This window comes from Durio zibethinus, chromosome 6 (assembly GCF_047325235.1).
Source record: "Durio zibethinus cultivar Kanyao isolate XHJ-2024 chromosome 6, ASM4732523v1, whole genome shotgun sequence".
NCBI classification, from domain to species: domain Eukaryota; kingdom Viridiplantae; phylum Streptophyta; class Magnoliopsida; order Malvales; family Malvaceae; genus Durio; species Durio zibethinus.
In genome coordinates, this window is record NC_143167.1 from 20,020,139 (window position 1) to 20,031,928 (window position 11,790).

The 11,790-nt window shown below is 31.6% G+C and overlaps 1 protein-coding gene across 1 annotated transcript; it reads right to left on the bottom strand.

Moving 5' to 3' along the window:
* Positions 1 to 6,677: 6,677 nt before the first annotated feature.
* APEM9 (3-phosphoinositide-dependent protein kinase-1) lies at positions 6,678 to 10,567 on the bottom strand. Its single transcript, XM_022876364.2, has 6 exons — positions 10,328 to 10,567; positions 10,072 to 10,239; positions 9,862 to 9,939; positions 9,083 to 9,368; positions 7,745 to 8,103; positions 6,678 to 7,091 (listed from the first exon to the last, which is right to left on the bottom strand). Exons 1-6 carry the CDS (start codon positions 10,366 to 10,368, stop codon positions 6,974 to 6,976), a joined length of 1,050 nt encoding a protein of 349 aa, XP_022732099.2. The 5' UTR covers positions 10,369 to 10,567; the 3' UTR covers positions 6,678 to 6,973.
* Positions 10,568 to 11,790: the final 1,223 nt, after the last annotated feature.

Consider the following 11,790-nt stretch of genomic DNA (forward strand, 5'->3'; position numbering starts at 1 on the left):
CGAAACCTCATTATATTGAAAAGATCTTTAAAAAGTTCAATCATTTTGATTTTACAATGGTTGTAACATCATATAATCCTAATTTGAAATTAATGTCAAATAAGGATATGCCAGTTGCACAATTGGAATATACAAAAGTAACTAGTTGTTTGATATATAAGATTGGATATAAAACAACATATTCAAGATCATATATAGATTTTACGATTGGTAAGCTTAGTAGATATATAAAAAATTTAAGTAATTTGCATTGAATGACAATTCTAGAGTATTAAAATACTTAATGAAAACTATTTACTATGACATTGCTTATACCTGTGAACCTTCTATCTTAAAAGGATACATAAATGGAAGTTAGATAACCAACTTGGACATCCATAAGTGGATGGATGTTTATGATTAGTGGGGATAAGGTATCTCCAAGAAACAAACATGTATTACGAACTCCACTATTGCTTTAAAATTTGTTTTATTGGCATGCTTTAATAAGTAAAGAAGCAAAATGGTTGAGAAATCTACTTTATGAAATTCTTTTATGGCCAAAGACAATGTTTCATATATCTATAATTTATGATACTGAAACTACACTATCTATGGCTTATAAGCAAGTTATAATAGGAAGTGAAGATGCATTGGTCAAAAAAATAATTATGTTAGACAACTTATAATTGATCGGGTAATCACCATTGATTTTGTTAAGTCAATTTAAAACTTAGAAGATTCATTGACAAAAGAACTTACAAGAGAAATGTTGTCTAGAACTTTCAAGAGGATTACTCAAGCTTATTAAATTAAGTCACATGTGATGAAACCATAACCTAGCGCTTAATTAGACATTAAATCTTAAATTTTAATGAGTTAAAGTACATCATTTGAATATAGCGGCAAAAACTTAAATAAATTAACACATCCCAAGATAGGTAAGTGCTTGGAACCATATGTTCAAAGAGGGAGGTTGGGTAAATACTCTTAATGAACTCATAATTTGTAAGTTAAAACATTGAAGTGCCTTAAATGTGGTATTTCTGATGGAGTTCACCTATATAAGTGCAAGTGATGCCGATAATGCTAAATGACTTATGCTGAATCTTGAAATCTTATGTGTAGATTAGTACATGACTTATTGTATAGAATTGTTAGTTAAAAGATCTAAGATTTACTATGCAATTTTGATTAGCTTAACTACACTTTGTCACTAAGATGAAGGTTTTAAATAGACAAGATACCTGTAATTATGCATAACATTTTTAGAAGTATTGGACTCACTTTATTTTAAAAATGATGGGAGATTATTGGAATATTTTCAAAATATAGTGAAAGAATGAAAGTTAATTAATTAAACATGATGTATTAATCAATAGAATGAAAAACTAGTGATTAAAAAGCTATAAAATAGCTTTAAAAAGGTTCCAAACCAAGAAATCGATTTAAGACATAACAAATCGATTGGAGAAGCTTTTAATATAAGACATTCCAATGCCCATGCATGGGGATTTGAATTCCATGTAAAAATAGCTTATATTTTAATTTTACATTATGGCATTTGGATGCTCAACTAATGGAATCCAAATGCTATGCCCGGAAAGTCTTATGGTATAATTTTATACTAAAGCATTCGAATGTCTTTGGTTGGGTATTCAAATTCCATGATTTGAAAAATTATTCTGGAACAAAATTATAAAAAGGGATTTGAATGTCCTTTTAAGGGCATACGAATGCGCTAGTTCAAATTTGATAGCTTTTGACTATAACTACTAGTTTCGTTTCAAATGAGTTCTAACATTTCATAAGGTGTTCTTTCACTTATAAAAGGTTGCAAATAACACCTATTGAGTTCTAAAAGATGTAAATTCAATGTATTAATCAATGAAATGAGACACCAAAGAGTGAGAAGCTATATAATAGCTTTGGAAAGGTTTCAAATCAAGGAAATCGATTTAAGACATGAAAAATTGATTGGAAAAGCTTTCAATATAAAGCATTAAAACACCCATGCATGTATTGTCCATGCTGTTAAATTTAATTTCAATTAAATTAAGCCGTTGAGTTTTTCTATTAATAAAAGAAAATACTAATTTATTCAAAATTTAATGAGAAAAAAGAAAAAAATGAAATTGGAAAGGAAAATCTAACAAACAAAGGATCATAGAGAAAGGCAAGGATATAAACAAAATTAAAAAGAGGCAAGGAAGGATGTGGTATAATTTTGTAGCAATTTGATTTGAAACCCAATAATTAAACCCTGAAATAAAAAAAAAAAAACCAAGAGTTTCCTAAGAAAAAATTGAAATTACGTCACTTTCCAATACCTTATTCACCACCTATTTATACCTATTGATGGAATCAATCCTTTGACACTTTGGTTGGTGCTTAAACTTTTTGATAAAATCATCTACTTTGTCATCATTCTCATCATCCTTCTTTCTAGCGTTATCTTTCCCTTCCCTCATAATAGCTGGCCAATTGCTCCTATTCTACATCTAATTAGGAGTACCACTCATTTTTGCCTTTTTTGTTTTTTTGGTTAGGCTTTTGTTCGAAATCATGAGAGTAAAACATGGTAAGAATTTCCAAAAAATGAGCAAAACAGGTAGGAAAACTCTCTCAATCCTAATCGTACCTCTCTCGAAGAATGCCCAATAGAAACTCTTGAAGCAACAAAAATTCGAGACCAAGAAAGCAAAGAAGAAAGTGCTGATGAAAAAGCAAAAAGAAAGGGTTGTAGAGAGGAAGCAAGCCATTTAAGTTTTAATGGCCTTTTTTTTATTAAGCTTCATTTTATTTCTCCAGTAAAAATACAATTTTGTCCCTATTTTTCATTGAAATGAGTAGTTCCACTCTATTTTGATGCGTGGGAACCACAAATCTGTTATGAAGGCTTTTCTAACAAACCCGAAAATATTTAGTCCTACAACGAACCAAAGTAAAAATGATATTTTTAATTAAAAAAACACATAAATCTTATATCTTAAATTGAGCATTTAATCAATAAAATTCAAAAATAATGTTTGAAAAATCTTCTGCATGATTTTATGCTAAAGCATTTGAATTCCTTTTGTTGGACATTCAAATGCCATGACTTGAAAAAGTGTTATGGAACAAAATTACAAAGGGGATTTGAATGCCCTCCCTAAGGCATTCGAATCTCCTAGTTCAAATTTGGCACTTAATACTATAACTGCTACTTTCATTTCAAATGAGTTCTAACCCTTCATAAGGTGTTTTTACTTTTACAATATTGTAAATTGCACCTATTGAGTTTCAAAAGATGTGAACTCAATGAAAAGATAAATTGATTGAACAAAACAACACAATTGAAGAATTACAACTTTTAACTAAATTCTCTATACATTAAGATGCCAGAAATTATTCTAATAGATGAATCAATGAATGAAGAAGAAGATTTCTATTTATTCTCTCATTCTCAAATTATGATAAAATTTCCTAGACATTGTTTGTTGTAGAAAATTGTGACCAAAGAAAATATTTTCATCTCTTAACAAAGTTGCTTAGTAGTTTGATTTCATTAGTGCAAAATATTTCCAAGTTTCATTGTGATCCTAGATTATTCAATCTAATCTCTGTTGTATACCATATTGTTGGGATTTGCCTTGAATCTCAAAATCCTATATCGAAAGTTAAGTGAGTTTGAGTTTGTCTTGTATCCCACATCGAGAGTTTAGTAAAAGTATAAAGGGTTTCACCCTTATAAATAAGATGTTTTGATTTTAGTTTAGTAACCCCAGAGAGTTAGACACCAAGAGAATAGCTAAGTGAGTAGGCTATTAAAGGGTATAATTGGGTTTTGAGTTAAATTTTGAGTAAGGAGTTTTATGAGACTTTTCTCATTCTAAAAGTCTCACAATTGTAAAGATTTATTTGATAGTGGATTAGGTTTGGAGTAGGCCATTTTGAGTTGGGCCGAACCAAATATATTTGTGTGTTCTTATTCTTGATTTGAGCTTGTTATTTTGTGTGTGGTTGCTGCGCATGGGTGTTGTTTTTCCCAACAAGTGGTATCAGAGCGAGGTTCGAGGTTCGAGGTTTAAGGTTCGTGGGTTCAAGAGATCGTGAAGCAGTGTTTGAAGATGTCTGAAGAAGGTATGTCTGGTATGTCTATGCCTAAGTTTGAGATTCTGTTATTTGATGGAAAGAGTAATTTTATGTTATGGTAAAGTACGATTCAAGATCTGTTAGTACAACAAGGGTTGGATCAGGCATTAGAGAGTAGTAAGCCTGAGGGAATGTCTGATGCTAATTGGAATAGGATTCAGAAGAAGGCTGTTAGTACTATTAGATTGGCATTAGCTCCAGAAGTAAAGTATAGTGTGTTGACTGAGAGTACTCCGAAAAGTTTGTGGGATAAGCTTGAAGGTATTTATGCTTCGAAGTCGTTGACTAATAGATTATGTTTGAAGATGGATCTGTATTCTCTGAAGATGGAAAAATGTATGAGTCTTTATAATCACCTGAATGAGTTTAATAGATTGGTTTCTCAATTGCTAGCGATTTCTGTTGATGAGTTAAAAGATGAAGAGAAGGCTTTAATTTTGCTGTCATCTTTGCCCAAGTCTTATAGGCCTTTAGTTCAGACTGTGTTGGTGGGCAGGTCTACTTTGAAGTTAGATGATGTGACTGCCCTGTTGCATGAGAATGAAAGGTTTATGGGAGCTCAGAACTCATCACCTGGGGGGAGTACACTAGCTGTAGAGGGTTTTGATCGAAGGAGGACTCAAAAGAGGATTGATGGATCGAGATGGAGATCCAAGTCAAGAGACAGAGATTACAGTGATGTAGAATGTTATTATTGTGGTGAGAAGGGACATATCCAAGTGCGCTGCAGGAAGCTGAGAAGGGATATGGCTGCTTTCAAAAAGGCGAATGATGAGAAGAAATCAGATGAAGAAAAGAGTGATACTGCTGCTATCGTGTCTGATGATGATGATGTTGTTTTGACAACTTGTGTGGATGAGACCCAGACTTTGAAAAGTGATAAAGGTTGGGTTTTAGATTCAGCTGCTACAGTTCATGTTTGCAATGATAGAAGCTGCTTTGTGGAATTGGATGAGAATGAAAAGTATGGAGATATTGTGGTTGCTAACAAAAAAAAGGTGCAGATTCAAGACATTGGGAATGTTCGCCTTAGATCTCACAATGGTGTTATTAGGACACTTCATCATGTAAGGTATGTACCAAATTGTCACTACAATTTGATTGCTTTGGGTGAGTTAGCTTCTCGGGGGTACACATATTATGGTAATAATGATTGGTTGAAAGTGTACAAGAATGGTAGTGTGATTTTACAAGGGAATAGGGTCAATAATCATTTGTACATGTTTGATGGAGGCTCAGTTGTTGAGATGCCTGTGATGAACAAAAAAAAGAAAGGTAAGCGTGTTAGCTTTGCAGATACTGTTGAAGTGTTTGGAGATTCAAGTCAAGGGAGGATTTGTTGGGATTTGCCTTGAATCTCAGAATCCCATATCGAAAGTTAAGTGAGTTTGAGTTTGTCTTGTATCCCACATCGGGAGTTTAGTAAATGTATAAAGGGTTTCACCCTTATAAATAAGATGTTTTGATTTTAGTTTAGTAATCCCAGAGAGTTAGACACCAAGAGAATAGCTAAGTGAGTAGGCTATTAAAGGGTGTAATTGGGTTTTGGGTTAAGTTTTGAGTAAGGAGTTTTAGGAGACTTTTCTCATTTTAAAAGTCTCACAATTGTAAAGATTTATTTGATAATGGATTAGGTTTGGAGTAGGCCATTTTGAGTTGGACCGAACCAAATATATTTGTGTGTTCTTATTCTTGATTTGAGCTTGTTATTTTGTGTGTGGTTGCTGCGCATTGGTGTTGTTTTTCCCAACACATATTTGGTGGGAGCGAAATAAAGCTTAAATCATTAACAGTTAAACACGTTTTAAAACTATCGCCTTCTACATTTGATCCTTTTATCTTGTACCCATCCAGACTCGCAAGAAAAATAGAGCTCAGATATAAAGCTAATGTATGAAAATAATTATTAACAAAGTGTATGGAAAGAACATACAAACCTTTATCACTTATCTCACTAACCCCTATCCAAAATCCCACTGTGAAATGGTGGTGTATAACAAAAATAGTTTGTGATATAATCAAGGCACGACGAGTATTAGTGGTTCACAACATAGATTCGTATTGGGGGAGGGCAAATCCACCCATTTTACCATATCGACAGTTAATGAATTTGCCTATTCAATATAGAAAGGGGTTACGAGAGATAGGGGGAGAGTGAGTGGCTTGGTAACCACCAGTGTTCGGAAAGGTATAGAGGCTCGAGTAAATAAATTCTTTTAACAAAAGTTAAATAATTGTCCATATTCTTGCAATTGAATGCTCAAATCGTTACTTTTATTTAATTAATCTTTAAATATCCATTTATACCAAATTAAACTCTTAAACATTTATTTTCATTTAATTAAATTTTGATTTTTATGAATAAAAACAAATGTTTGCTGTTAATCAATTTTTATCTAATAAAAATTTAATTGATGAAAATAAATTTTGCTTAATTAATTATAATAAAATAATAAAAACTTACTTATCCAAAAAACAAAAAAAAATAATAATAAAAACTTGAATGGTTATTTAATTTTAATTTAGACACTTTTTTTACACTTACGAAAAACAAACAATGAAAATTTGAAATAAATCAGTGAGCTATCGAATATCTTTCCTCAAAGCTCATATTTCCCAATACATCAAAGTTCAAACACAAGTATCAAATTAGATAATAAGCCCCATGGCCACCATCCATTATTTTGTTTCCTTTTATGACTGTTTTAAGGCATTCTGACCATGACAGGTAAAAGCCAATAATAATAATAATCATGTTTGAAGTGAGAAGTATCAGCAGAAGATGATTGTAACTGAAGTAGTAGTTACTTTGCCAGAGCAGCGAGGCAGAGAATTAAAGCTTCATCACCGACCTACCTCGTCATCTAGCAGCAGGCAAGGGTTGAATAGCAGCAAGCGGATTTACTTGGTAAGAAAATGCAAGTTGCCACAAGTCTACCAAAGACTTCTTTACAGACAGAGCTCGTATTGTAACAATCCTAAAACAAATAAGCAGTCAATCGTGAACATAATATAGAGTTTTCCTTCATCTACAAAAGACATTCATTATTTTCTAATTTATCAGAAATTATTGTTCCCCATGATTCCTCTAGCACAAGGTGGCACTTGTGGTTTCTATCAAAGCTCTATTACCAGGAATTTGCTGTGGCACGTATAACATTTCCAATCTGTTGTCCCTCATAATATTGAATTTAATTGAAGATATTTAAGAGATGAATGCAGATACATAAAATATTAATAACTAAAGCATGTTTTGTATTCAGATCTGCAAAAGTTGGGATGAGTCATATTATTTAATACCATGTGTTCCTCAGAGTAACAAAGTTAAGTACGCTCAAATAAGTTTACCATGTAAGCTGTGAACAACTCTTTCAGGGTAAAGAGTTAAGCAATATTTCAATTCTTAGGTGAATATTAACATGATTTATATAAAAACAACTCAACACATGGTAATCCAACATAAGCAGAATATCCTTCTTCCGACGACAAATTCCATGGGAAAATAACTAGTATGACTCAGACTGAGCAATAGCAACCGCTAACATAAAGCAAAATAGTGAATTAAGGTTCTACTCAAATTACTGGCATCAACATCTATAGAATGCATGAAAGAACAACAAAACAATCTTACCTCTGTAACGAAACTTTTTTCCTTCGAAAGATGTAATATGTGAAAAGGATCAGACAGCCAATAAAAAATTTCCCATTATATATGACCAGCTCATAATTACTGAACTTCAAAGTGATATTACGAAACCACCATAGACAGCCATATTTTTGTCTGTACCATTTCAAAATTGCCTGCTTCAAATTGTTCTCTCCATTAAGCAGGCAACTGGTCTTTGAGCCTTTTGGTGTCCCCTTGGGCATATTTGGCCTCTTCAAAGAAGAATGAGATTCATGTTTGGCTAAAGGCAAATGTGACAGGGAGCCTTGTGATGAATTTGTTACTTTTGTGGAATATAGGGAGTCTAATCTTCTCAAAAGTTCCTAGAGTAAGACATGGTGCATTGCAAAAGAAAATTACATTATTCCATCATAATTTTTTTAAAAAATAAAAGTGCCATTCAACACAATAACAAGAAAAATGCAAGAAAATAAATTGGTCAAAGCATGTCAGACGTGAAATTGCATGAGATGTGAAGTTGCAAATACATTAGCAGTCCACCCTATGAAATGGATTGCAAGTCAAAGGAAGAAAAATATACATGCAGATAAATAGATGTAACTAGCAACCTAATAAGGACTTAAGAAATCCTACTTAGATTCAAATTATTAAATGATCCAACTAGGAAACACACAAATTTGACTTAAAGCAACACCTAACTATAAAAAAAAATAACGAAAAAGAAAAACTCAAGGAAAGACACTAGACTCAAATTTGCAATTTCATGCAAACCAAAAAATTTCAATTTACATGACTGTTAAAACTCAAGAAAAAAACTTAAAACTTTAACTTAAAGAAACATAATTTTAAGACTCTAAAGCAACAAATAAAGCCTACTCAAGCTCCCAACTAAGATCTTAGCAGTGGACATGCACCAAGTTACATCAAAAGACTGAACTTGAATATAATGCCATAGCAAACCCAAAACTTAGCCAATGTGGTAGAACACCACTTAACACTCCTCCCTGTTTCTTTTAGGCCCAACACTAACAACTAAACAAACAGGCTAAGACTTGGCCAATAAATAATGGGTAACAAATAAGGCAACAAACAACTTTGGCTCTAATACCATGTTAAGCATACAAGGCCATTAGGTAACTCTAAATTTAACAGATGTGGAGTGACACTATTTTACTCAAGAATTTGTAAAGTCTCTAGTCACCATCAACATGAATCATGCCTTCAAGTTCCAATTAATTCATAAACAGCTTGACAAAGATGACTATATTCATGCACAACACAGGTGAATGCACAATCAAATAGTGGAAAAATATAAAGAAAATTCTACTTGGCATATATTACCTGTCGCTTTTTCTCTGGCAATGCAGCCTGCTCAACCCAAGAGATCGCAAGGTCTACATCATTGGAAACTGCTCCAAGAAGCATGACAGCATACAGCTCAACAACTTCAACATACTTATCAATTCCCAAGACAAAATAGCTATCACTTCCTTCCATGAAATTCAAATTTATTTCTGCACTAGCAAGGACATAGCATTGTTCATCCACGTATCTCCACTTGCTAAGAAAATCCTCAAGAAATTCTCTGGCTCCTAAAGTTGAAGCTTCTGATATTTGGAAACATACCCTGAATATTCAAAAAGGAAGTAAATTTAGCACCAGTGTCTGAGAGGATCAGATTCGTATCTCAAGGCTAAATTTTCTTGTGTTTATGTTACACCAAGAAATTAAGATGACTGGAGCACCAAAACAAGACTTTATATAATACAGGTAAGGGCCAAATGCACAACTTTCATTCACAAGTGAGACCTCAAAAAAATGGCAATGTTACACTGAAACATGATTACATCTCTAGACTCAGAAAATAAGAATGAGGGGAGCAGAGTTATAGACTCATCAGGGAGTAATGGTTAGTAAATCAAATTGTTTAGGGATGAGGATTAGTTTGTAGTTGGCTGATGAGAAGAAAAGTGGTAAAATTATGCAACTTGACCACCTAAGAAGCCGGATTCAGCTAGGGGTAACCATTTGAAATTATAGCATAATTTATAAAATCAGAGAAGCACTTATAACACAAAAATCAGAAGCATTATGAATTAATAGAAGAAAGAAAAGAGTACCCAGTAAGAAGAACTTGAACAGGGATTGCTTCAACAGAAACAAATAATGTTTTGAGCTCCTTCAGAATCATAGATGTCCTGCATATGATGGCATCATAATCAGCTCTCATAACAAAAAAAAAAAAAAAAGCAAAACTGAGACACCGTTCCCTTCATTTTTTTTTTTCGCACCAAACCAGATCAAACAAAGAAAAGGGAAGGTAGGTTTACCTTGAGAGTTGTTTCAAGGACTGAACCAAGACCATACCAGCTGCAACCATCGCATCATACAACTCAAACTTAAAATCATCATCAATGGATAGATTGGGGCGCCCTCTTTGCTGTACTATGGAGGAAGCTAATGCTGCAGCCTCCTCATACATGGAGCAAACCAAGAAGCTATTACAACAATTAAACCAATATTATCAATAAAATCACACAAAAACTTCAATTACAATTAAAAAGAAGAATTAATCATTGAAATTACCTCTCGGAGCGCTCAATTTCTGCCCAGACTGCATCACTCATTTGGGCGTCTTTTAAATTGAAATTAGGCTAAATTGAAGAGAGTGAAAGAGCGCAGTGAGCCTTCAATTATGTTTGTGTATCCGTTCAGTTGGTCTTAATGGTTGTCCAAAGTTTCAAACTCCTACCTACGTCAAAAGCAATAGAAAAAGGAAGCCCCAAGAGGTCCAGCCAAAAGCGAACCTCTTTAGCCCTTTGGTACATTTTACGGGCGGGTGACATCGTTTTTGTGCATATTGAAAACAGCAGTGATTAATATTGCAATGATGAAATTGATTATTATAATAATGAGGTTAATTTTATATTTAGATAAATATTAATAAAAATAAATAAAAGTTTTTGTATAGAAAAAATATGTATTTTTTATTTGAATAGTTAAAATTAATCAAAAAAAAAATTTAATAATCATTATTTAGATAAATAGTAAAAAAAATAATTTATTATTATTTTTTTAAAATTATAACTTTTTTTTATGAAATAACATATAATATACAAATATATTTTTATACTACCTAACATATATAAATAAATGATCTTTGTAGTGACCACTTGTTTATAATATTTACGATTTGATCATCAAATTTAAAGTTATTTGACATCTTATAAAAATGTTAACTAAATCTCAAATATAAAATTATAGCTTGTCAATATGAAAACAAAAGACCACAAACCTTTAAATATTTTATTGATTTACATAATGAATAACGATACATTATTCGGTTCAACATAAATAAAGATAAGAAATAAATATCCAAAAGATAAAAGATTCTGAAGTTGTGATATAAAAAAAATAATACATGCATCTATAAAAAAGTTATCATATATACATGACTAATCATGTTCAATCATTCATAAAAAATTAAATCATCAAAGCAATTATTTATCAACAATCTTTACATTGAAAAATACTTGAAACTTATTTGAAGAAAAAAGAGTTGACAGAAAAAAAATTGTAAGATGATCATGATGCGATTAGATTTAAGTAGTGTTAATAAAAAAATAGATATAATAATCCTTTCATAAAAATAAAATTTTTTCAACTTTTTTTTCATAACTTTGTTCTCAATTTGAGGTATTAAAAAAGTAAAAATTACAAAGGAAATCCTTTTTATTTCTTTATTTTTTTTAAATTAAAAGTTTATCCAAACAAATGGATGATTTTTCAGTTTTTATTACTTTTTTATTTATTTTTCTTTTATTTTTTTTTCTCACAATCCAAACATAGTGTAAAATTAATAATAATACGAGAATTTGAATAATAAAACAATAATAGTGGTGAAGTGAGAATGTAAAATGATTTTATTTGCATGAGGAACTTAAAAGAGGGATTTTATTTATAAAGAGACTTTTAAAATTCTAAAATGAACTTTTTTTTTTGGTAAAATTTAAATTATTTAAATTCTAGGAATTTAAATAAGAAATTTT

Bases quoted from the DNA above. Each gene is read 5' to 3' on its own strand.
- APEM9 (XM_022876364.2), bottom strand. From the start codon at position 10,368: ATGAGTGATGCAGTCTGGGCAGAAATTGAGCGCTCCGAGAG. The intron at 10,240-10,327 runs GTAATTTCAATG...TTGTTGTAATAG, and splicing joins GAAATTGAGCGCTCCGAGAG to CTTCTTGGTTTGCTCCATGT. The intron at 9,940-10,071 runs GTAAACCTACCT...CATCATATGCAG, and splicing joins TCCTTGAAACAACTCTCAAG to GACATCTATGATTCTGAAGG.